The sequence below is a fragment of the Megalobrama amblycephala genome, linkage group LG5, assembly GCF_018812025.1.
Source record: "Megalobrama amblycephala isolate DHTTF-2021 linkage group LG5, ASM1881202v1, whole genome shotgun sequence".
Classification (NCBI taxonomy): Eukaryota; Metazoa; Chordata; class Actinopteri; order Cypriniformes; family Xenocyprididae; genus Megalobrama; species Megalobrama amblycephala.
Window position 1 is genome coordinate 13,934,096 of NC_063048.1, and position 27,939 is coordinate 13,962,034.

Sequence of the window (27,939 nt, forward strand, 5' to 3'; positions counted from 1 at the left end):
TTTTGTTCTGACCAACTAAGAAAAAAGCATTAGGCTTACAATAAATTGAACTGCCATTTGGTGATTAAATCTAACGATTTATTTAGTTTGTTCTCAAACTGTTAATGTTAAGAACATCAGCATTGTATGACTATGAGTATTTAGTGTGTATTAACATTACCTTTAGATTTCAATTTCTGTAGCCACTCCACAGTCCAAAGTCTTTTGCTTTTGACTACGGGTGAATCTCCAGTTCTCCTGATGATTGTCATTTGGACCTTTCTGGATTACAATCCGCCATCAAAATGATAAGTTTAATTATTGCAGCTGCTGTGAGAAGAGGCTATAAATGATCTGCCATCCTCACATTATACACATGATTTAGCCTACTAGCTGGGAATCGTTCTTTATGTAAACAGATGTGACATTATGACGCAAAGACGAACGGCTACATGCTCAAATTTCCCGCGGAAATTCCACCAGTACCGATTTTATTATAAAACATTATTACAAGCTTACTGTTGTGAATCAGGCTAAGGTAAGAAGATAGTTTTGAACACTGGCTGGTTATGTACTTGCTCAAAAATTGAGTTTGGATAATTTTTAACCAAAAAAAGTTACGGTGTTCCCTTCCAACCATTCTTTCACAATTTGGGCCTGATGAATCTTGATACATCTTCCTACATGGTTGTTTAAGAAAAGAAAAGCTACACACTCCATATATATATATATATATATATATATATATATAGCCTATGTCTTAAAGACGCCAGTAACTTTTTCTTCTCTGGGTCTCATCGCATGAGGAATTTATACCCCGCAGCTCCAGCATTCATGCTTCAGTCATTCATTCAGTCAGTCAGTCACAGTGGGGTTATATGAACCCCTCCTCCAGAGACGTCACACAAGCGGAGGTAGATGAATGTCTCATCCAACCAGTGAATTACTGAAGGTCCTTCATCACAGTACCTGCATGAGGTGTAGACTTCTGTGTGCATGAGTCAGGAGCGCATCATAGACCTGCATTTACGCGTGGCGAGGATTGATGTTCAGTCGTTCAGTGCGCATTGCGCTCCACGATATGCGTGACTGAGGAGCTATATATCCACCGCAGAATCACACTCAAAGAAGACTGTCCTTCATATATATCCACTGGATAGAGGCGAACTCACTACACATGGACGATCATCTGAAGAAATCCGAGAGGAATATTAAAGTTTGGGAACTGCTGAAATGCGTTTGGAAACCAAGAACCTCTCAGAGACACGCGGACATGACTCTTGAAGGCTGTTCTGTTGCTCATTGAGAAATTGTTGAGCATGTTTAATGTCTTTCTGACGCTTTAAATGGATTGGTTTTGTATGAAGGATGGTTATATAGCCGAAGAAAGAGACACAAGTGAACCTTGGAACTGAAGAGGGTTGAGCGCAGTTCATAGTAAATGATCAAAAGTGGTGCATAATTGCAAAACCATAGTAAAAACTCTTTATTATTATTTTTACGAAGTCATGCTGATTCGAAGCCAAGCTTTACGGTGGGCAGTTTTCTTGACACTTTGTCTTCTGTTGGTGAAGGGGTTTCCTGCAAAAAGACGCAGAGCAAATCACATCAAGAGCAAGAGTGGTGCGTCTCTAGAGGTATGATTTCAATGAATGACACTTACACTTTTTTTTTTGAACATTTATTTTCACAGAAATAGCAGAGTTGATCCATGTTTAAATTAATTGCTGATGTCATAAGTTAACTAAATCTGACAAATGAAAAAAAAAATGTATATATATTAGGGCTGTCAAACGATTAATCGTGATTAATCGCATACAAAATAAAAGTTTGAGTTTGTATAATATATGTGAGAGTAATGTGTGTAATTAATATGTATATATATAAATACACACTAATTAATGTATATATTTAAGAGAAATATGTTATTTATGTACAAAAAATGTATTTATATATAATATAAATTATATAAAAATATAAATAAATACATATACTTGTAAATATTTCTCAAATATATACATGGATGTGTTTGTATTTATATATACATAATAATTACACACAGTACACCCACATATATTAGGCAAACTCAAACTTTTATTTTGTATGCGATTAATCGTGATTAATCGTTTGACAGCCCTAATATATATATATATATATATATATATATATATATATATATATATAGTTCTTGTTTGATCCCATTGAATGACATTAGAATCTGTTAGACTAGACTAGATCTGCATCACATGGAATAATTAATGTTCCTGATTATGACCATCTTGATCAGTGATGTGTTAAAAATCAAATCACAATAACTGTTTGTGAGATCTTTTTCAACCGAGCCTAGTTGTCACACAGGGTAAGATGTCACGTGGGCTATAGTCCAGCCATCCAATTAAACAAATGTGTTTTTCTATATATTTTAGCTGTGTCTGTCATAGATGTCTGGTCAGGGAAAATTGCCATATTTGTCCTTTTAAAAGATATTTATGAATTGCAATATTAGTAGGCCAAAACAGTGATCTGATATTTGCTGTGACAACTAGCCCCGATCTCTTCTACTATGCTTCAAAACTCAGTGAATTTAAATGAGTTTTCGTAGAACATCAGGTGTCAAACAGGTATGATTCTTTTGGTTTTAATTTATTTTAAGGTAATGTACATTTTACTTACTCAAATTACTGAGTAATATTAATTTGCTACATGTACTTACTATAGGGTTTGGTTTAGAGTTAGTTACTTGTAATTATGCATAATATACTGTTATTACTATAGTAACTACATGTAGTAATGTGTAACTACATCACCTTAAAATAAAGTGTTACCAATCTTTTTATATCATATCATATCATATCATAATCAGTCATATTCAAGAAAGAACCAGGATAAAGTTTATTAGAGGTCAAACCACACTGAAAATACAGTTTCCATAGTTAAAGTGTGCTTAATGCTCAGAATGGTGGGGTGGTTAATTTTCTCCATCTGTTAAATGATAAACCACAGTTCATGGGTTGTTTTGGGTATTTAATTCATTAATTTCTCCTTCAGCAGAAAAGTGAGGTCGCACTGTATCATGGGTTATGCCGTGACTTTTTTTTTCATGGATCAGCTTTATGGAGTGTTAACGCAGAGAGGAAATGCAAACCCACCCCAGGCTGCCTGTTAATAGTCATTTCCCTTCTGAAAAGAATTTTGAACACAAGTCCACTATCCTAGACGTAAAACTGAGGCCCCTCTTACGTGTGCATGTGAATCGATCAATATAGCAGATACTCGACTCACTGTGCACGACCTGAGTGGGGGGTTAAGAACACATCTTGCTCAAGGGTGCGAAGATCTGAGAGAAACAGAACAGTACGCAGCGATACTTGGGTGATACAAGACTGTCTTTGTACACTGTCTGAAAACATTACGTCTCCCCCACCTTTTAAGCCAACTGGGAAAGATGTTTTTATTAAAGTAGCCACCGGGGTTCAGGCAGACATGGGAGGGCCATTGTTTCCCCTGCGCAACAGGAAGTCTTTGCTTTACACAAAAATGGACACTTACTAATCAAAACAGCCAGCTGGAATCCAATACGCCACGCTCTTAGAAATTGCATAGAGTCGGGTAGGAGTTCAGCGGCCTTGGTGCTATAATTGATAAGCTCAGTAATCACAGGGCTGTTCCTTTCCTCGACCCAAGCAGACACCAATTCCACAAATGGCGCCAAATTCTTGAGCCCCTCTCTGAAGTTCATGTTGCTGTTTCTTAGCATTGTGCTGGATGACTCTGGCATGGAAACCTCTCAAATGTCCAGTGTTCTAATTGAGGTTGAGCTGAAACTGTAAACCATAATCTGTTTGAAAGTATATAGCGAATGCCCTGGTAGACGCTGTGAAAGCTATATTCAGAATTTAATGAAGAAACACCAGATAATATTTCACAAAAACCACCAGAACACACACACAAGCTTGAATTAGAAATAGATTTAATAACGTGCATGTTGCCGAGTACAACTATTTTTTAGATCTTGGCCATACAAAACATGTTGTGCAGCACTGAGATCTGATTATAAACATATGAAGCTCATAAAAGAGCAGATATGTATCCAATCCACTTTTTTATAACATTAATAGAGTTGATATCAATGTGTACAGTACTGCTGGTTCATTTGGTACCAGCTGGTAATTGAGTGTCAACAGGAATTCTCCACATGGAATGTGATTACTGAGGGATACATGACATTAATGAACAGTTTTTGACACGAGGCCTCTGAGAGAAGCCAGACATGGATTTGTGTGGGATATATCCATCTAGGCATTGTATCCTTGAGTTTCACTTGCTGCACACAAAGGTGGTTTGTATGGAATACCATTTCTGCCACTGTAAAAAACAATCCAGGTAAATGTGAGATAAAATTTTATATAAAATTTTATAAATATGTTTTTTGCAAGTGTCAGCCAGTTATCATTTTCATGTCCAGCGCCCACGTTGTTTAAATAGCAGATGCACTCGCACACATCTGTTCGCCCATGGGCGTGCTGGTCTGAAAACGAGGTGTGTTCAGGTGCATTGTTGGCGTGTTGCTATTTTGAGGCAACTGAATCCGACTGCGCCATTGACCAACTGAAACCTGGTATAAAGTCAATGGTGCAATATTTTTTTATTTTTTTATTTTTGTTATTTAAAGGGAGCATTAGTAATATGCACCTATGCCTACACACTCTAAAAAATGCTGGGTTGTTTCAACCCAACCGTTGGGTTAAATTTTTTTATTAAATTTTTAACCCAGCAGTTGGGTTTTCCATATTTGGCCCAAATTTGGGCTGTAACAACCTAGAATTGTTGAAGAATGCATGTCATAATGCATGTATCAGAATTACCTATTTGCAGTAATGACAAATGAAACTGGCAAATTATTTGACCAATCGTGGCAATATACACATGTATTTAAACTGACTCGTCAGGTTGAGGGTCTCTATATTCCACCATGTATATAGCGAATCCGCCATGGTGCAAGCATCCCTGGCTTTTAAAGGGAATGAGAGATGACAGTCTGATTGGTTTATTGCACGTTATGCCCAAAACACACCCATGACTCTTTATAAAGACTAAGGTACAACCCTTTTGGACCATCAAACAAGCAAAAGTGTATTCGGACACACATGGATTCGCACGCCCTAAGAGCACCTGCGGCATGCGCTTCAGACCGTGTGCTCTTAGATCGTTAAAATAGGGCCCATAAAGTCATAACTACAAGAAATAAAACCACAATCATAAGATCAAGTAGTTGAAATTGTAAGATAGGCAGTCTCAACTGTGAGAAATTAAGTTGCGATTACAAGAAATTAAATGATGAACGAAAGTTTGGGAGGAACACGTTCAAATGATCTATCCAATCAGCACGAGAGGAGGACTATATAATAATAATAATTCCTTACATTTATATAGCGCTTTTCTGGGTACTCAAAGTGCTTTACATATGGAAGGAGGAATCTCCTCAACCACCACCAATGTGCAGCATCCACCTGGATGATGCGACGGCAGCCATATTGCACCAGAATGCCCACCACACACCTGTTTGTGTGTGTGTATATATATATATATATATATATATATATATATATATATACACTGCCCTCCAAAAGTTTGGAAACACCCTAGAAAAGTGGGGTTTTGGACAATATTGACATAAATTCTTTTTAATTTGTGATAATTTTGCACTGATCGTGGACAACACAAACTAGGAAAACATATTTTATTACATAAACAGTTTATACATAGAAAAAAATACATTTTTTGATTCATCAAAATATCCACCATTAGCAGCTATCTGACCTAAACTGGGTTCTAATTGGTTCATTGTATTCTAAACTTAATTGGCAATCAATTGTTGAAGCTATTAAGGTGTCCTGACCCAAAAATCTTTTACAAACCTGGGCCAAGTTTAAACCAGTAACCAGGCATCACAGCTTGCAAAAGGGCATGTCTGACTTTGACATGTATATATTGCCATTATTATGTAATCAAAATGAAAATTATTATTGCTGGTCTTCAATGATAATGTCAAGTTACTTTAATTTATTTGCACCAAAAAATGATAAGGATTTATGCTGATACCTTTGCCAGGGGTGTTTCCAAACTTTTGGAGGGCAGTGTACATGTAGCCGACTCACCTATGTTCTTCGACAGTTTTTTGCATCCCTCCGCCACCCTGACTCTTCATTCTTGGCTGGTTTCCGATCCCATCTAGGGATAGGGGTGGAGTACTCTGGGTTTGGGCCAAAATACCGAGCTCAGACAGCATGCCAAATACTCATTCTCATTACTCTATCCGATTATTTGTAAGTGTGAACTCGTAAACGTGACATATGAAGTCGCAATTCTAAGAAAAAGTCGCAATTATGATAAATAAATATGAGATATAAATTGGCAGTTTAAAAAAATCCCAATAATGAGAAATAAATTAGGGCCATAGCTACCTTTTTATTTTTTCACACTGAGGCAGAAATGAGCTGCATGACATGTCGGCAAGGAATAAGAACTTCTGACAGTGTGATTAATCCTTAGCTCAAAGAAAAACTTGCTTTTACCTCATTTTTTGGAAGAGAATAATCAAATCCATCCATTTTATTGAATTATGAACAAGCCGCTCAGTTTTCCGTCGCTAATGCATCCCACTTGCTTTCTTTCTAGGCTGTCAAAGGTAATGCTTTGTGAGGGTGTTGGGGAAATCAGACTCTAAATGTTTCATGTGCTTTGTTGACTCTCCAGCTTTCGGTGCCCTGATGCCCTGCCCTTGTTGTAGTGGCACCTCGGCTCCAGCATATTCATCTCAAAGCAGCCCGAGACCATGTGTGTGTGGTATTTATTTTGGCAGGGGCGTATTCGTTTATTCTCTTAGGTCTCAGCGCCCGTCCAGATGGCAAGTCCTATAAAACACAATAACTGTTTGTGAGAGGAGATAACACATGGTACACTGATGCTGTCGAGGCATGCCAAGAGAATCAGATTGTAACATGGTGGTATGCCGGAAGAAAAAATATAGAGAAAGAACAACATAAAGGCATGAGGACAATGATGGTCTCTGCCAGGATCTGGGCAGGATTCCATCCTCACCATGTCACTCTTCTCGCGAGTGGCCTTGCTGTCTTGCCTCCTCTGTTTCTGTTGGCCCCCTTTGTGGAGAGTCAGGAATTCTGGCTTCAGGGACTTCTGTTCAAGTCAGTTGTTGCGAGCTGAGGAAAGTTTCTTTTCCCGTATTAACCTGTAGCACTCATGTGAAATCATAGACATCCTTTTCGTCTCAGCTGGTGGGTAAGCAGTTCACCCATGTGAAGAAAGAGACTAATACAAACGGCAATGCTGAGTGAGGAGCTTATCTTGGCGTGACTTTTTCTCAGAGGTTTGATTATAGAATGATTGAAGGGAAAGGTATGAAAGATCTCTGGAAGGCACACAAAGTGAGGAAACACTCGAAATCCTTCATTGGACTCACTACAGGCAGGCAGAGAAAACTTTGCGGATGGTAAAATCTCACTTGTTTTCGCACGACTGTAAAAAATGGACAGTAGTTCCCAACTGCACTCCGGCTGTGCACTTCTTAGAGGTTCATTTAACTGACACGTTTACTCTGCTCTAAATCCTATTGAGTTGTCTTGCTGTCTTTTAAATGCCCTTTATGTCAGACATGAATATTCAGCACAAACAGTATTTAAATAAAAACAATAGATTCTTGGCTATGGAATATTCATGCAGATGAACATATAGCTACTAGGTAACTGTTTTTCATTGATGCAAACTTGCCAACTAATAAGATTTGAGCTTTGGGTCACATGTGTTAACTATGACATATACATAAGTTACATATAATTACATATATATATCAGCCAGTCACATGCCAAAGAATCCAGGATAGTGAGTAACATAGTCAGTAATTGTAGAACATAGTTTCATGAACGTCAAGTAAACATCTCGGCAACGGTTCTCAGTTCATATCAAATCAGACATCATGGTAAAATGACTCGCGGTTTAGTGAGTCAATAAAGTGGTAACAGCTCTGAATGATTCGCTGATTTATTCAATCTGCAGCATCCAAATCGCATACTACTGAAAACACTATGCACTATGTTCTCGTTTAGTCATTTAGTGTATGAATTTTAGAAGGTTTTGACTTCCAGCACTGGAGTCTGAAGCTGCGACAGCTGAGTGCATGACATGCCCAACATTCAACACTTCGTCTTTTTGGTTAAATATTTGAATGGCATCTTTTTGGACTTTTTTCAGTGTGAACACACTACTAAAACTATTTATACTACAAAATGACATAGAATAGTGCAAAAGTAAGCGAACTAGGAGGAAGCTATAGTTTGTGGCGTGAATTTTGACTGACTTGTCAGAAAGAATCAGTTCGTAGGAACCGTTTGTTCGCATCATTTGTTGTTGCATACAGGAGAGAGGAACCGCTCACGCGCACAAGACGATGTCAACATTAAAGGGTTAGTTCACCCAAAAATGAAAATTCTGTCATTAATTATTCACCCTCAAATTGTTCCACACCCATAAGACCTTTGTTCATTTTTGGAATACAAACTAAGATATTTTTGATAAAATCCAATGGCTCAGTGAGGCTACCATTGACAGCAAGTTAATTTACACTTTTAAATGCCCAGAAAGGTGCTAAAGACATATTTAAAACAGTTCATGTGACTACAGTGGTTCAACCTTAAAGGTGCCCTTGATTCAAAAATTGAATTTATCTTGGCATTGTTAAATAACAAGAGTTCAGTACATGGAAAAGACATACAGTGAGTCTCAAACCCCATTGTTTCCTCCTTCTTATATAAATCTCATTTGTTTAAATGACCTCCGAAGAACAGGCAAATCTCAACATAACACCGACTGTTACGTAACAGTCAGGGTGTACGCCCCAATATTTGCATAATGCCAGCCCATGATGTTCCCAACATTATAAAAGGCATTAGACAAGGGCAGCCAGTTAACATCTGGAGCTGCACACAGCCGAATCATCAGACTAGGTAAGCAAGAACAACAGCGAAAAATGGCAGATGAAGCAATAATAACTGACATAATCCATGATAACATGATATTTTTACTGATATTTGTAAATTGTCTTTCTAAAAGTTTCGTTAGCATGTTGCTAATGTACTGTTAAATGAGGTTAAAGTTACCATCGTTTCTTACTGTATTCACGGAGACAAGAGCCGTCGCTATTTTCATTTTTAAACACTTGCAGTCTGTATAATGCATAAACACAACTTCATTCTTTATAAATCTCTCCAACACTGTAGCATTAGCCGTTAGCCACGGAGGACAGCCTCAAATTCACTCAGAATAAAACTTTAACATCCAAATAAATACTTTACTCACATAATTCGAAGCATGCATGCAGCATGCATGACGAACATCTTGTAAAGATCCATTTGAGGGTTATATTAGCTGTGTGAACTTTGTAAATGCGCTGTAATATAGTCGACAGCTGGTGTGGCAGGGAGCACGCGATTTAAGGGGGCGGCGCCGAGTGTAAATTAGTGCATTGTTAATGATGCCCCAAAAAACTTCACAGACACATTCAAGAGACACCTTAGACTTATATTATGTGAAAGAACGTTCTTGGGCACCTTTAATGTTATAAAGCGACAAAATAACGACTTTTCAACAATATCTAGTGATGTGCGATTTCAACACACTGCTTCATAAAGCTTCAAGGCTTTATGAATCTTTTGTTTCACATCAGTGTTTCGGAGCTTGTTTCAAACTCACGCCAATGTCACGTGATTTCAGTAAACGAGGCTTCGTTACGTCATAAGTGTTTCGAAATGTTTCGAAAATGTCAATGGTTCATGTGACTTTGGCAGTTTGATACATAATGTGAACCACTGATTCAAAACAAAAAGCTTCGAAGCTTCATGAAGCAGTGTTTTGAAATCACCCATCACTCGATATTGTTAAATAAAGTCGTTATTTTGTTTTTTTGCCACACAAAAAGTATTCTCGTCTCTTCATAACACTGAAGTTGAACCACTGTAGTCACATGAACTGTTTTAAATATGTCTTTAGTACCTTTCTGGGCATTTAAAAGTGTAAATTAACTTGCTGTCAATGGAGGCCTCACTGAGCCATCGGATTTTATCAAAAATATCTTAATTTGTATTCTGAAGATGAACGAAGGTCTTACGGGTTTGGAACGACATGGGGGTGTATATAATTATATAATTGTGTAAAAATCATTAAAAGAGCTTCCTTTCCTCCGCACCTCCTGTGATGATGAACTTCAGTAGAGCGCCAGGGTGGAGTTTATCGTCTGGAGCAGAGGACATCTGTTTTGTGTGTGGGAGAGACACAAGCAGTGAAGTGAGACAAGGCAGGCCACGCATGATCAGTAGAGAGAAGCTTTGATCAGACAGACCCCAACTCCCCACCTCTCTCCTCTGCTGCATCAGAAGGGAACACGGGGGCCATCAAACCTAGTCTCTAGATGAGGAAGAGCAGAGATACCACATGTTGAAATGCACCAAGGTGATGTTCTGAATCTGTGAGGATTTGAGATGGAGATTTAAAAGTAAGGGTTCTGAAGTATGATGTGGTCATGATGAGGACATATGTGTCTCTTGCTTTGTGAGTTATGCTTGTGTATGTTGCTGTTCTTTTGAAGTCTGTAGTGGCTTATAGACAGGGCCTCCAGAAAAACTCTTTGAAGCGCAGCATGACCCAAAATGTAAAGTCTAAACTGAGTTTCATCTGGTGCCTATTGCATGTTGGAGAATGCATACAGTTAATTCATTTTCAAATGAAAATTTCCTGATAATTTACTCATCCCCATGTCATCCAAGATGTTCATGTCTTTCTTTCTTCAGTCAAAAAGAAATTAAGGTTTTTGATGAAAACATTCCAGGATTTTTCTCCTTATAGTGGACTTCAATGGACCCCAAATGGTTAAAGGTCAAAATTACAGTTTCAGTGCAGCTTCAAAGCATTTTACACGATCCCAGACAAGAAATTAGGGTCTTATCTAGAGAAACCATCACTCATTTTCTAAAAAAATAAAATAAAATTTTATACGTTTTAACCATAAATGCTCATCTTGAACTAGCTCTCTTCTTCTCTATTTGAATTGTAGATGCTGCTAAGTGTATTACTGCCCTCCACAGGTCAAAGTTTGAACTAAATTGTCATATTCAATATGCTAGTGCAAGTATATAACAATTAGTTCAAACTTTGACCTGTGGAGGGCAGTAATACACTTAGCAGTGTCTACACTGCTGGAATTCTAATAGAGAAGAAAAAGAGAGCTAGTTCAAGAGGAGCATTTATGGTTAAAATGTATATAATTTTTAATTATTTTTAGAAAATGAGTGATGGTTTCTCTAGATAAGATCCTTATTCCTCGTCTGGGATCGTGTAGAAGCTGCACTGAAACTGTAATTTTGACCTTCAACCGTTTGGGATCCATTGAAGTCCACTATATGGAGAAAAATCCTGGAATGTTTTCATCAAAAATCTTAATTTCTTTTCGACTGAAGAAAGAAGGACATGGATATCTTGGATGACATGGGGGTGAGTAAATTATCAGGAAATTTTAATTTGAAAGTGAACTAATCCTTTAAAGACAACATGACTCCATTTACTAATAACACTTAAATGTCCCTGATCTTATTCTGCACAGTTCATCAGTGTATATTATTCTAAAGTTTTTTTTTTTTTTTTTTTTTTCAGAATGTGTGGTTGGGAAAAATAAGATTTGCCAATAAAATTGTAGCCTATTTTTAATAATCTCTGACCAAGAGTTCTATATTCTGTTCAATTCTGTTCAAGGGTCCAACCATTTCCATCACATTCTATATTGATTATATATAGTTTTATATAATTTTTACATTCATTAATAAATTAAGTGAAAGTCAATTTTGATTTCATGCTTAATCAAAATTGAATAATTAGTTGATTTCATATTTACTTTATACTAATACTAATTAGGACATTATAGGAACCATTGCAGCTTGATAATAAATCATTATAGATATTTAAATAATTATATATTATTGTAACATTTAAAGTTTAAGCACTTTAAAATGGCTTAATATTTGAAAAAATCACCATCACTTGCCATATTCTTAAGGCTTTAGACTTTAGGTTGACATGGTTAGTAACAAGTAGCAAAGTGCTTTAGAGTACTGTCATGAACCCCTTTTTTTGTACCGCCACAGACTTTATGTCTCCACATTAAAGTAAACCAGATGAAAGAGATACATATCCCTTAATGTGTAATCATTTACCTGCATGCACTGTCCCAACTCCTGAGTCTTCCTCCAGGAATTCACAGTCCCTCTCCGTCCACTGAACGCAGCATTACCCGTAATGTCAAACAGCTGTCAAGAGAGTGAACCATGACTGTCTCAGACTTAGTGAGAAAGAATGAGCAAGCGTGCAATTCCTCTTCCTTGTTGATGTTTCTCTGCTGTCTGTTTTGTTATGTTGCTAATGGTAACCCAATGGAGCATCGATTGACAGATATGCAGCATGGAAATCAAAGAAGTTGAAGAGCAGTCTTGTATACGAAACCCTAAAAGAGACTGAAGGAGTCTTCCAAAGGTCTGGGAAACAGGCTTTTCCTGGATCATTAAAGCAGAAGAAGGGTCTTAAATTATTTCCATGATTTCTACTATTCTTGTTCCAAAATCCACCTGATATGCTGTCATGTCTTAGACATTTCACTCCAGATGGGTTTATTTGAAACTCAGACATCTTTTTCATATGGGCTATAAGGCCACAGCTGTATAGATTTGATATGGTGTTGAACTAAAACAGATCTTTACGTGCATGACGAAATTTCTCAGAAGTATTTATCTTTGGGCCTTTCTGGGGGCTTTATACATAAGGAAATGTTGTGCTTTCATCTAAATAAAGCTTGCTCGATCACCAGATGTTCCTTTTTATAGGATCCTATGTGTGCTCTTCCCAGGTCAGAGGTCACAGTGGCTCCAAAGATGTCAGACAGTCGCTGCAGGACATTCAGCGGCAGAACCAACTGAGGAGCGCGCCGCCTTCGCCTCGCCGTCATAAGAGGAGATGGTCGCAGATTCGCTCAGAGGGAGTCCTTCCCAAACCTGCTCCACAGGAAGAAGATGAACCGTTCATTTTAGACCTGAAGAACTTTCCCGACCTTGCCAACGCAGACCTGGGCTCCCAAAACCCCAACATTCAAGTAAGAACAAGCCCGATCTCACCTTATTGTCATTTTGATTGCCTTAGAGTCAAGTTTCTTCCTGTATATACATGCTTTTAAAGAAAAATACAGTGTTTACAGGCTCTTGGACCACAAGAAAATGAGGTTAATGAACTGAATCAGTCATTTCATGTCTTGAGGGGCTTGGGTTTCTTTTGTTGTATGTCTCTAATCTTGGCATTAGTTCTTTTAAAGACAGTTGTTAATATTATGGGGGTAGTTTGTTATTCCAGATATGTTTAACATCTCACCGTTACCAAAACCTTGTCATTTCTTTCCTTAGGGTGAACTAAATCATTGTATAATGAGTTGGGTAATGGATTGATTTTACTTGGCAACAGTTTGTGGTGTATGTAATTAACCTATGCACTCATTGTTTCACTGTTATTGCTGCTGTGATTGCAGTAGGGACTTCAGGTTTCGGCACTGTTGCTGGTCATGTCACAGCTGCTCTCAAACCGGAGAGGCCTCTTAAATTACCCCAAGCGAGACCTTTATACTATTCCGCTCAAACTTCTGCACAGTGTACCAAAAAGAAATCCCAAGAAAATCCAAAAGGTGAAAGGCCACAGTATTATTTTAACAGCCACTTTTAATGCTCCCTCCAAGAGCAGATCCCAATCTTTAAATGTTTTTACAACACCGGTAAAGAAGGGATTTTTATATTTTTAGTACTGTTATGAAGTTTATGTGTGTAAGTTAACTTGCAAGGAAACGAAGTTAGAAAAAAATACACAGGAGATCCCTGCTAAGCAAATTGACTTTTATAATAGGGAAAATTCCAGAGTCTTCCAAGTGGGACTGGTCCATCTTGTCTGCTTTTTAGAAAAAGCTATTTTGTTTTTATGTGTCTCTAATATGGCGGCAGCCAATGTAAATGTATGCGAACATTTTGTTTTTAATACATCAGTATGCAATAGTCTCCAAAGTACTGAACACTTTTGTACGTTTTGAGTAATTATCTCTCATGTTATCATCTTTTCTTTTTTTTTTTCTTTCAATGACTCCCCATTCATAGTGGTAGCAAATTTGATAAGACCTTGACAAAGTAACACAGCAGAGACATCTTTGTTGCCATTGAACTTAAATTTGCCATTTAATTGACCTCCAATAATCTAAACCTTGGATCTTTTTGTCCTTAAAAGCAATGTTTTGTGTTTTTTTGGAAGTATGAGAGTAGAATACAGTCATGATTAGTTCAAGGAGGAGGAGGTGGAGGCCGACTGTTGTAAACAGCGTAGTTACAGTAGCGTAATCACCCGCTCTAAACTGCTCCATGCCTTTATAAACAGCTGCTTCAGCCATCAGATTGTTACGCTGTAGGGGAAATAAACAACCAGTCCTTTGTCTTGGCCTGCTGGAACACTTGCTATCGTTTTCCTGGTCTGCCTGGCTCGGGCACTACGAGCCCAAGCATGCAGAGAACAAATCTGTCACCTCAAAACATCCTTTGAAATAAACAAACAGGAGAAAAGGGCAAACTTTGAACATACTTAACAGTACTCAAGGGGGCGATAGTGTTACCTTCAGATGTCTGCCATTAAACCCAATATGTTGTCATTTAGGTAAACAATAGGGTCTGTACGATTTTTTAATTATGTTTCAGAAAGAAGTCTCTTATGCTCACCAAGGATACATTTATTTAATCAAAAATACAGTAAAAACAGTAATATTGTGAAATAGGTATTAATAATTTATCAGGCTCCTATGTTTAGGTTTCTACCCAAGTACCTATACTTCTAAATGGGCAGAGGCTGGGATTTAACGAGTTTGAAGTGAAAGTATTTGAACGTATACTACATATACATACATATTTCATATATACTACATATACATATATATTTCAAATATATTGAATTTAACTAACTTGCTAACTGCTTCACCATGACACTAGTTCACTTAAAAGAAAACAGGCTCTGAAGGATGAAGCATTTAGGGTTAGCATTACCAAAGTCCCTTTAAGACAAGTCATTTCACTCGGCGGCCATCTTTGAAACGCCTCTCGGGCATCCTGGGCATCATGCAATCTCTTTGAATGGGGAAACATCAAATTCTCCAAAACTGTTCGCCAACCTTACGATTAAATTTCATATTTGAAATCACTAATGAAATCTAACAACAACCGGCTCATAAATTTAGTTTCTAAACGCTCGAATCATGACAAAAAAATATATATTTTTCAGGCTGGATCGAGATAATGCGCATGCGCAGACCTAAATGCGCGTCTCTTCGGAGGCGCGCGTCTGACTGTTTCTATAGAAACCGGTGATTCTAACGGCCGCTGAAGTGACGCGATGACTTTACCAGTCGGCGATTGGCTCTTATTTAGAAGGCGGGACTTACACTTTCTCCCATTCAAAACAATACGAGTGACAGGTCTTGTGTTATTCTAGTCTTTGGCGTTACTTGGAGCATTTAGAGCCTATATGGAAGGTTATTTGTTGACACTGGACCTGGTTATCAGGTTCCAAAATGAACTTGACCTCCTTAAAGTGGTAGTTCACCCAAATTTCTGTCTAAAATTTCACCTAAAATTTCTGTCATTTATGCTGCGTTCCAGGCAGGTTTTTGAGCCCGTAAGTCACAACTTTAAATCACGACTCACGACTTTGTAGCGTTCCAGGAAAGTCACGCCAAACTGCGTAAAAGTGTAAACAAACCAACATGGCGGACCGTACGGGGCTTATGCTCATTAACAATTATTTCTATCGCCAAAGGTGCTTACTCCTTGCTTATTTGAGGGAAACAGAGGAGGAAAGCGGCGCATAAGGCAAGAGAAGCTGTTATACCTTTTATTTTACGTTATTTTACCATAAACACTGCATCCATAAGGGCTGCCATTGTTGTTTCGCGGGCTATGTGACGTCAGAACCCGTAACTGGGAGTACATCAATCTAGTACGAGTTCACGGGTGGGAAGTCACGGGTTTGACTGCCGTTCCAGTGCACTTTCACGGGTAGAAGGTTGGAAAAACACGGGTTACGGGTTGCCTGGAACGCGGCATAAGTACTCACCCTTATGTTGTCCCAAACCTGTAAGACCTTCATTCATCTTTGGAACACAAATGATTTTTTATTGAGCTGGCGTTCGGATGTAAACACTGAAACCTGCACTGCATTCACTACGTCAACTGCGTATGACTACAGTTCAAATTGTTAAATAAAGTCATTATTTAAAGTATTCTCCTGGCTTCATAACATTAAGGTTGAACCGCTGTAGTCACATGGACTATTTTAACGATGTCTTTACTACCTTTCTGCACCTCAAAAGGTGCAATGACGTAGCGTTGCTCCCTATGTGTGGGTCAGAAACCCTTGGATTTCATTAAAAATATCTTAATTTGTGTTCTGAAGATGAACAAAGGTCTTACAGGTGTGGAACGACATGAAGGTGAGTACGTAATGACAGAAATTTCATTTTTGGGTGAACTAACCCTTTAAACTGTGTTTTGAAAGGCTACGGCTTTCTCATATTTTTTTTGCAGATCAACACATAACTTTTATCTCTCCACTAGGTAACCATTGAGGTTGTGGACAACCCACAGATGGAGATTGAGATGGATCTGGCCAAGGAGAGCAGGAATGACTGGTCTTTGAGCTCGGAAGAGTGGCTGGGCCATAAAAAGCTCTTCTGGCCACTGTTCTGGGAATACCATGACTCCAGTCAAGAAGGTCCCGGGCAAGGAAGTCTGGAGGAAAACGAGGAGGACCTCAGCTACGAAGGAGAAGATTCCCTTTTGAGTGGTGTGGGTGCAGACTGGAACAGACGATGGAAGGGCTGGGACTCCATGGACAATTACGGTAAGCACAGGAAGTTTTTGCCAGAGAGAGTTTGGACGCACATCTCTGTTGCAGTGCAAAAAATAAAGAAAAATCGTAATAATTGACCTGAATTTCTTTTAATGTTTTTCCAACTGTGTAATCGGAAACCATGAGTTTTTAGGTTTTGTTTTTCTTTAGTCTTGTTATCGGAAGTATCAGCGCTGATGTTGGGGCTTCTTGGAACGCCGGGGCACGTATGCCGAGCTGATTTCCTCAGTAATGCGGGCCTCCAGCCTCCTCTTTAAGTCTTGACATTATGATTTATGCTTTGAGGGTTGTACTCAAGAACTGCTACATAAACATGTCATTCCTGTCGCCACTTCCAGAGACTTTTTCTTGATGCCTATCAGCGGTAAACAGTGAAAGGCGACCCAGTGCTTTGTGTCCTAATACATTATCACAATATTAGTTGTGGTACGCATATTATCTGGCCACTCAACTGCTTCTTTGTCAGTTAGGCAGATCATTACCTCAAAATGTTTACATACGGGGCAAACCGTAGTGCTGAAATACCATTTTAATGCGATTTTTATCCTTAAAAAGCAGAACACAACCTATCATCAAGTGCTCTGAACCTTTTCAAAGTATATGGTGAAGAAAAGATCACACAGTGAAAGTAGTGAATAAAGGATTGCAGGAGGAAACTCAATGCTACGTCTGGTTCACGTTAGTGACAGCGAGTTTGAGCATCAGCTTTGTGTGTTGTCTTTGAAGTTGACACCAGTGCTCGGAAAATGTGGCTGTTTGACTCTGGGTCCTGACACTTGCTAAGGGCAGCATGGGGCCTCTTCACTGGCCAAACAACTAATATTTGTGTTCAATTAGACGGCAGATTGAAAAAAGGGCCAGCATGCTTGGGCTGACAAAGAAAGCGTCTGCTGTGTTTTCATCCCACGACTGGCGCGTCGCTGTGATTCACACGGCCTAGCCCTTTGAGTTCTCCCAAGAATTTGTGGCAGTTCTCAGGCCTTGGAATGAAAGTTTCTATTTTTTTTATTTTTTTTTACACCAAAGTAATATTCATTGCCTGAGTATATTGTTAAAACATTCAGTGCTTTTATGTGTGAGACGTTTTAAAAATTGGCAAACAATATCAACTGCTGGGAAGTATAATATTGTACTCAAAGCTTTTTTTTTTTGCAGAATTGTTCTGACTTTAGGTAGCAGCAATTACTGATTCGAAAAAAAATAATTTCAAAACAGGTAGTGCTTAGCCGCAAACTCACTAGATATACTAACATTCACAAGTTTGGGGTCAGTAAGACTTTCTCTTTTTTTAAGAAATTGATCAAAAGTGACAGTAAAGACATTTAAAATGTTAAGAAAGATTTCTATTTCAAATAAATGCTGTTCTTTTGAACCATCTATTTATTGAGAATCCTGAAAAAGGCACACAAAGCCAGAGCTTCCCCATCCCATCTTTTTTTTTCCTCATTCTAAAAAGAAAATTCCGTAAACGCGTCTCAAGGAATATCTGCATACACAACAAACCACTGAAACCGACTCAAAACGCTGAAGTATATGTGCCAGACCAGTATGTAGCGCTGTAATTCTGCAACTAAAAATGGGAAGAAGACTTGGGCTGAATCCCAAATGCCATACTTCTATGCACTTTCGGTCTTGTGGACTTACAATGGCTGCCGCATGCATGTCCGTTAAGTCCACGAGACCGTAGGGTGTCCCATTCATCATTCTAGGTCTCAGAAGGGTGCTCGCGAGTGCCCCCTTTGCGGCCACTATGCACTCTAGATGCGCACTTTAGCAAATCTGCAAGCTACGAAGAGGACTTTACCCGGCAGTCAAAACGGCATTACGTCACTAAAGTGCGGACTCAGAAGACCGTGAGGGTTTAGGGTGCCATTTGGGACCGGGCCTTGGAGGATGCGAGTCGAGGGTTCGAGACGTGGGGTGATGATATCATCGTTTCACGAAATATACGGATTGGCTGTACAGATGAAAACACAAGATTGTCATTTTCAGATTTAACCACTCTGGGACCCGATTTCAAAAAATAGCGGTTTCAGGCTCCCAAAACTCCAGATGTGTCTGGACGAAATGGCAATGCGATACAAAATTTTTATGTATACAGCTAAACGCGTCTCCGTGTCGACGGGCTCAAAGTATCATGGTTTCCACAAATATAATAAGTAACACAACTGTTTTCAAGATTGATAATAATAAGATTTGAGCAGCAAATCAGCATATTAGAATGATTTCTAATGGATCATGTGATACTGAAGACTGAAGTAATGATTGCTGAAAATTATGCTTTGCCATAACAGCAATACATTACATTTTGAAACAGATTAATATGGAAAACAGTTATTTAAAAAATATATTTTACAATGTTACTGTTTTACTATATTTTTTGATCAAATAAATGCAACCTTGATGAGCACTTTCAAAAACATTACAAAAAATTGTATCGAACCCAAACTTTTGTATAGTTGTGTGTATTACAATATATATATATATATATATATATATAACCAACAAGGCGTTTAAATAGCGTCTCTTTAATCTTTGGCACCAAAAACTGTTGTTTCTAAGTTTATATTAAATACATTATGAGGTATAGCAGAAAGTTTTAACAGAAAATCTTCACACATACTGTAAAAGCTCTTATTTGGATTGTTAAACTAAAACTTATGCTGCAGTGTCCGACTCCTCTATAATCTACATATATCTTTTTACCAGCTTTATTTCACTAGGGCATTTTTCAAATCCATCTGTCATTGACTTTCAGGGTGATCCTCCACTGAGGTTGTGTTGCACCATGTTCTGTCAGCATCATTAGACGGAAAGTGCATTGGTGGTGTGTGGTCAAATCCAACACCCAGCCAAAAAAGAAGCAATTGCCGCATACTTGCTGCGGTCATGTCAGCAGTGGAGCCTCTGAGGATGTGGGTACGAAACCGAACCGGCTTCTCTCTGTTGCCGCAGTGGATCTAAAATAGATCTAATGAGTGTACTTTGAGTCGGAGTGTGTTGTGTACAAACAAGCTTAAACGGGAAACCTAGAAGGGCAAATGAGCCACATTATTAATGATGTGGTCTACGCTAGAGGCGTACAGTAATGAAGCGCTTTTCTGCAATTATGGTGAGCCACAGGATTACAGGCAGGCCATGTTCGGCCATAGCTCGGTAGAATGTTATAGCTTTAGGTCGTTTTTTCCTCTCCACTGCCCTTATGAAAATTATTTACCATGGTTTTACTATTGCAACTTATTACAGTGCCTATGGTATTTTAGTTGAAACAAAGTTCTCTGATAGCAAATGTATGTGTATTCAATGTGTGCGGTCTCAAACTCTTGTGTTGGCCAGCTCTCATTGGAAATAAATGATGTCTGGTCACTTTGACTCTGCAAACCAGTGTCCTTGTGTGACACAACACAATAACAAAACATATATGATGTTTAATAGGCAGTTTTGAGCAGCTGGTTTTCGGACCAATCGTATTTTACACCGGATGGGGCTACGGAGCTCAACTCTACTTAAATAGAAAGTAAGGGTGTGTTCACACTTGTTCGGTTCGCTTGGTTCATTTGGTCCAGACCAAAAAACAAACAAACAAACAAACAAAACATTTAGTCCTGGTCCACTTAATGTTCACATTGGCATTTTTAACACCGAACCTAAAGGCATAGGGATACGTTCACAACCTGATTAGTCAGCTCTCGTGAATTTTTAAAGGAGTCAAAACAGCGGCAGGAATCCCTCCATCACACACAAACAAAGATCCGCTGCGAAGAGACACTGTTCTGATGCCTGTTCCGAAATGTCATGGGCAACATCGCGACTATGATGAGAAAAACAGGTATGCTTGAGCGTTCTGTCCTTTTTAGGGTCGCATCTTGTGAGATCATGCCCTGTTTTTGGTTCGTTTGCATGTCTTTGGTCTGTGTTGCTTTTTATATTTCAGTCGTTTGGAAACAGTTTGTTTGGAAGCGGACCGAGGCCCATCTTTTCAGTGGTCTCAGTCTGCTTGTTTGATGCGCACCAGGGTTCAGATGACAGCGTTCACACTTATTCAAATGAACCGCACTAATAGAGCAATCACACCAGGGTTTGTTTTAATCAAACATACCAAGTGTGAACACACCCTAAGTGACCGACAAAAATGTCCTGATACTCTTGTTGCAGTCACAAGGAAAAGTCACAAAGTCACAAAGTTTCCACAAGGAAAAGTTTTCTTTTATCGATTGTCGTTTTATTATGCCTGGTTTGGACACAGTGTTAGGAGAGTGAGGCAATCTACTTTTTTTAGTTGTAGTCATATAATTTCTAAATATACACTACCGTTCAAAAGTTTGGGATGGTAATATTTTTTAAAATGTTTTTAAGAAGTCTCTTATGCTCACCAATACTGCATTAATTTGATTTTTAAAAATACAGTAAAAACACAAATATTGTGAAATATTATTACAATTTAAAATAAATTTTCTATTTTAATTTGTTTTAAACTGTCATTTATTCCTGTGATGGCAAAGCTGAATTTTCAGCATCATTACTTCATTCTTCAGTGTCACATGATCCTTTAGAAATAATTTTAATATGCTGATTTCCTGCTCAAGAAACATTTCTGATTATTACTAATGTACTGCCTAATATTTTTGTTGAAACTGTTAGAAGAATAAATCATGTAAATTGCTTTTACCCCATGGGAAAGTTGATATTTCTTATATTATTCATAAATCGAATAAAACTTGTGTATGTGTAAACCGGGAAAAAATATTTTTTAGATGTATTGCTTAAAAACAAGTCGTATCATATAAGAAAACGGCCAATAAATACTAGTTAAACTAAATTATTTTCTACAGTAAAGCTTTTGTTTATTTTGAGTTATGTACTCGGATTACTTTTTTCAAGTAACAAGTAATGTAATGCATTACTTTTTTAATTTTACAGCAAAACTAAAAAGTTACTTTTTAAAATAAGTAATGCAAGCTACTTTGTTTTCACATTTATTGACTGACAGCTCTCTTGTCCCCATGTTGAGAGAAATCGAGAAGTGCAGGTGTTGTGCACGATGTGTGAACATGATGGTTACTGTAGCTCTAGACTAGATGTGAACATGCATTTACTCATCTCACTTGCACGAAAACATTCAGTATTCCTCAAAATGAATAAAAACAGTGAAATGCAATCTCAGAATTTTACGCAAACCTCTAATAATTAAATATATTAAATAACACAAATATACTTCATGCATTTAATCTCACTTTATTAACCAATGTCTTTGCTGCTGACCTTCAATGATCCAATTCAACCATACTAATAAGCAGAAATTACTTAAGATTACATTTAGAAATAAAAGTGTTGAACTTCCTTCTCCTGTATACTATTCTTCCAGGGGTGCGTTTCCCAAAGCGAACTATGGTCGCAAGTTCCGTCATTACCAATAGAGTTCAATGGGAATTACGACCATGGTTCACCAACGAAATGCACCCACGCAAGTTTGTTTGAGCTGCGCCCTCTATTGTACAGATGTAAATATGCATTTCCTTCAGCCTGAGGCTTATTCATTTCACTTTTGGTGTGAAAGGGCCTTTACATTTGCCAAAAATATAACTTTTTTGTTGATATTAAAAAACAAACAAGCAAGCCCAGCCCAGGTGAGAAAAAGTAATGCAAAAGTAATGTAATGCATTACTTTTCATAAAAAGTAACTAAAACAATTAGTTACTTTTTTAGGGGGTAACGCAATATTGCAATGCATTACTTTTAAAAGTAACTTTCCCAAACACTGATGATGATAACTCTCTGAGGTTATGCAAACAATTTGCAATAAACTCTAAGTGGGTATGTCATCAGTGTTTTTTTTTATTTGTGCCGTGACAGTACAAGTGGACAAGCTTCATAACCAAATGTGGACTTATCAATTAGCAACAACACCTGGTAACCAGCAACAACGCAGCCAAAATGCATTAGCGAGGAAACAGCGCACTTATTTCTCTTTCAATCTTCTCTCTCTCTCCATCACTACCGCCACGGAGAGCTCTGAAACTTTAATCTCTTTAGCATGGTGGTGGAAAGAGAGCATTGTTGGAAAGCGTCTAAGCTATTAGGCCTTGCCTTCCTGCTGAAGTGTTTGTATTGGCTCAGTTCTCACAGCTGTAAGCGGCTGACTTTGCCTCTGACATATTTATTACCAAAAAAAAAGCAAGCCTGGCCTGCCAGGAGGGCCCACATTTTGTTCATTAGAGAGATTATATTTTACAGAGAAATACGCAATATTAATTTAGTTGTGCATCATTAGCTTTCTTATACAAACAACAGACAGATGCACTTACCATCTTGGCTGTTTTTGGATTTGTTTCTTTATCAATCCCAGTATATCAGACACTACACAGAGTTCAAATGCACGTAGCTACTTAAATAGTACTTTAATAAGTTATAGGTGTAAACAAAAAAAAAATATTTCACTGTAATATCTCACTACATTGCATTACATTCCCACATGCTGTGTGAGGAATTGCTTAGACTCAATTTATAGAAGAGGTCATCATATAATTTTTCATCTACAGAATATGAGGAGGAAGAATGGAGCGATTGGTCACCATGCAGTGTCACCTGTGGACACGGGAATCAGAAGAGGATTCGTTCATGTGGCTACGCCTGCACCGCCACAGAGTCACGAACATGTGACTTAGAGCGTTGTCCTGGTGAGAATGTCAATACTTATCACTTATACCGTCACTTACACTTCAACTCCATACTGCACTTCAGTGCATAAATTTAGCAGTTAGCACACTGTTTGTCGATATTCTTCCCTAAAATGTACTTACTACTCACTCTTGATCTTAATTCCATCCGGCTCCTAATTATGCTGATAGTGATGGAAAACTCCACTAATGCCTCTCATTCATCTCTGTCAGGCACGCAGAAGTCGAACAAACACCAGGGGCACCAGACTCATGTTAGAAAAGGAGCAGTCTGGCCTTCTGTGTGTATACTGTATACACTATGAAACTGCTCTTTGAGAGCAGCAGGCATTTACTTGGCTTCAGTATGACAGCTCAATGAGGGCTTTCAGTTTAAAAACCCCTGATACAGGGCGGTCCACAACCTGCCGCGCACAAACGCGCATACACAAAATGAGTTCGCTTACAAATTCAAATACACTGAGTGAGGCTCTACAGTTCTGAATCTATATAAATATAGAACTTCATTTTAACATTTTCAGATTAAATTCAGTTAATTCCTGAAAAATATATAGTTTTAGAAGCCCTCTAAAATATATACAGTACATAAAAAAGTTTTACAAAATAAATTGATCAATAAAAAAAAAAAAAAAATATATATATATATATATATATATATATATATATATATATATATATATATATATATATGCTATAACGAAACTTTTGCAATGTATGGGTTGATTGTGAAAACTTTTATTGGAATACACTGCTAAGTTTGAATGGATGTCAAGGGAGAAAGATGCCTTTTGCGCCAAACAGTGTAGTTTGGACATCTACCAGCAGGGGATAACCTTAGCACCCTTGATTTGGACCAGTTTAAACTGGTTATTGTTGCAGGCAGAGCAGCTTAACTAGTGTAGCCATGGTGGGTAACCAGCATGAATGTCCTTAAACTAAGAAAAATTGCTTATTTTAGCTGGATGCTAGATTAGCTGGTCTTGGCTGTTTGGCAACATGCTAACCAGGGTTGTGTGCCAATCAGAATTGATCTGGGAATGCCTTTAAATTCCAGTTCAATTTCTGAAATTGAATTATAATTCGAATTTGAATGCAAAGTAGGACTAAAATGAACTGAACATTAAGGAAGTCTGTATTAACTGTAATTTTTAACTAGAAAAGCAAAGATTGCGAGACTAATATTAAAGTCTGTTTTAACAGTTTTAAAAACTTTAAAATGTGAAGATTTACACCATGTCCTAACCAGACACAATGCGATAAGATTCCAGCAACAACCAATTATAGTTTTATTCTTTATGTATCAATTACATAAAGATGGCGGGTTTATGACCTATACTGCAGCGAGCCACCAGGGGCGATCGAAATGCTTTGGCTTCACATTTCAGGAATTGTGCAGCACACTTGGGGCCCTATTTTAATGATCTAAGCACATGGTCTAAAGCTCATGGCGCAAGTGCACTTAGGGTGCGACCGAATCCACTTTTGCTAGTTAAATGGCGGAAAAAATAGTCGGCACGCCCAGGGCATGGTCTTAAAGGGTTGTCCCTATTCTCTTAATGAGTAACAAGTGTGTTTTGGGCATAACGTGCAATAAACCAATCAGAGTCTCATCTCCTATTCCCTTTAAAAGCCAGTTGCACTCGCGCCATGGCGAATTCGCTATTTACATGGCGGAATTTGCAAGCAGAGAAACTGAAAGCTTCTCTAGTGAGGAAACGGATCTGCTTGTGCGCAAGGTTAAAGTGCGCGAGCAGACCATCTACGGGACAAGCCGGATTCCACAAAAGCATTTTTATCTTTATGCACATAATAATAATCTTTTACATTGTAATCCTTTTAGTTTTAATATTTGGTATGTTTGTGTGCTGCTGCCCCGCCTCTGCGTGTGTAATAAGCAGAGTGTATGCGAATTGTGCGACCACATAGAGGCGCGTATTTACTAACGCGCTTTTTTAATAACAAAAAATATTGCACCATTGACTTTAGACCAGGTTTCAGTTGGTCAGTGGCGCAGACTATTTCAGTTGCTTCAAAATAGCAACACGCCAACAATGCACCTGATCACACCTCGTTTTCAGACAAGCACGCCCATGGGCGCACAAATGGGAGCAAATGCATTTGCTAGTTAAACAACATGGCGCAGGACGTGAAAATGATAATGAAACTAGCAAAAAACACTTGCGTCGCGCCTGGCGCCGCATTGCGTCGGGTGTACGATAGGGCCCTTGGGTCCTCGCCAGATGCAACGCGACTACGCGACGCAACTAGATCAATCAAAAATTACAGCCAATCAGAAGAGTGTGTGTGCGGGCTCTCTCTGCAAGTGCACTCGCAACAAAATGTATAAATACATAATCAAATTCATAAATAATACACCATTAAACAAGCATCATAGAATGCACTTGTTTGCTCATATTGAGTTGACTGTTTGAACATTCTTGTTTTCTTTTATTTATTTTCAAGATCTGAGGTGAATTAACATTGAATAGTTACCTTTTATCGAATTGCGCATTGTGTCACTGCGTCACGTCTTGTTACGACATGGTTTTATGTTAATTCGATTCAAATTCCAACTTTAGAAACAAAAAATTGAATCTAAACCAGCTCTTCAATTCTTAATTTTCAAGTTGCCTCCAGTATTTTAAGTGTAAATCAGGTTTGCACGATTGTTGAGCTCATATTATGTGTTTTGTTTAAAATTTCATGTTAATTTTAAATATCTTCTATCTCTCTTACATCTATAGATGACATAATTCCTGTGACAGAACCGACTCTTGAAGTGGCAAACAGCACAGAGCTTTTTGACACAGGTTGGTCATTTTTGTTTGTGTACAGTATATCTTGTGGTGTGGGCATTTTTTATGCTTTTTTGTTAGTGTAGCCATAGCCATTTATACAACTTATATTTTTAAGATATAGGAAACATTATACTGCACTAATGAATCTCTTAATGGAAGCTTCAGCTAATTGTCTTTCAAGCTTCTAGTGTGCTCTTTGATTAGTTTAATCAACAATCATTGATTTGTATTAGCTTTTATTTAACTTAATGTCTAGTTCAAAACCCGTTTAATCAGCATCATTGTAGAAACTTCTCCTTTGAGACTGCTTCAGGAGGAACTCTGTGGGAGTCCTGTTAGACTGTAAAAGATCTGACGTTCACATTTTTCACAAATGCTCCACAGAGAGTGTTACTGAGACCACAAAGTAAAGAGTCCTCTTCCAAAAACCCCCACTATTTGCTTTGGAGTTTTTTTGTTGGTCTCTCATTTTTGGCATTGAACATTGAATGTAATAGCTCTTTTCATTTAACCGTAATAATAAAGAAAGTAGTTTAAAAACATAACAGAACAAAGTGTTTTTTTAATCTCTTCACAATGGAACATAAATGTTAATAACAACTGTTTCAGCATGACCGCTGCTTGCTGCACATATTTTTTATGTATTTTTACGTTTTGGCAGCAAACAGAGACAACCCCCATTGAGTGTTAGACCATCAATCTCAATATGGCCTTTTTTTTTTTTTTTTTTGGCATAGTATATGAGACTTGAGTATATAAGACTTAATATCTTAAGTAAATTTTTGTTGTTGTAAGGATGTTGAGATATTTTTACTGCTAATTTATTTTATATATTAGTTTTAGTATATATATAAATCTTGAAATTTATTAAATTGATCTAATTACCTCATAGATGTTGACAGCTGTGAGAAGTGGCTGAATTGCAAGAACGACTTCCTCCAAAAATACCTACACCAGGTCCTGACCGAATTACCTAACTGCCCTTGCATCTACCCATCCGAGGTGGTCTACAACGCAGTCAACATTTTTGATAGAAAGTTGCAAAAGACCTATCGCTGGCGGGATGCCAGCAGCCCCAAAGAGAGGCTGGACATCTACAAGCCCTCTGCGAGGTTCTGCGTTCGCTCGATGCTCTCCTTCGACAGCACCACTTTGGCTGCACAGCACTGCTGCTACGACGATCACTTGAAGCTCATCACTCGAGGCAAAGGGGCCGGAGCCCCCAACCTCATCAGCACGGAGTTCTCCCCGGAACTTCATTACAAAGTGGACGTGCTCCCGTGGATCCTGTGTAAAGGAGACTGGAGCCGCTTTCATTCGGTTCGGCCTCCCAATAACGGACTGCAGTGTGTCGAGAACCCACAGGAAGACGTCTACATGAATGAACTAGAAGAGGCCAGGGAATACTGATCCAGGGAGCACTGGATTTCAAATCGAATCAACCAGCGTTC

At 38.2% G+C, this 27,939-nt stretch overlaps 1 protein-coding gene and 1 long non-coding RNA gene across 3 annotated transcripts; one reads left to right on the top strand and one right to left on the bottom strand.

The window, feature by feature from the left end:
• The first annotated feature begins 727 nt into the window (after positions 1-727).
• Positions 728-27,939, top strand: ism2a (isthmin 2a). The gene is made up of 6 exons (XM_048190789.1): positions 728-1,616; positions 12,941-13,183; positions 16,719-17,004; positions 23,553-23,690; positions 26,435-26,500; positions 27,381-27,939. The coding sequence occupies exons 1-6, from the start codon at positions 1,488-1,490 to the stop codon at positions 27,896-27,898; spliced, it is 1,380 nt and encodes a 459-aa protein (XP_048046746.1). The 5' UTR covers positions 728-1,487; the 3' UTR covers positions 27,899-27,939.
• LOC125268520 lies at positions 3,062-12,481 on the bottom strand. Of its 2 annotated transcripts, XR_007184905.1 has the most exons (5): positions 12,255-12,481; positions 10,404-10,455; positions 10,238-10,301; positions 6,138-6,893; positions 3,062-4,344 (listed from the first exon to the last, which is right to left on the bottom strand). It is a non-coding gene; the product is annotated as an uncharacterized LOC125268520 (long non-coding RNA). The 2 variants fall into 2 exon arrangements; XR_007184904.1 differs by lacking the exon at positions 3,062-4,344 and having other exon boundaries at positions 6,565-6,893; positions 10,238-10,455; positions 12,255-12,478.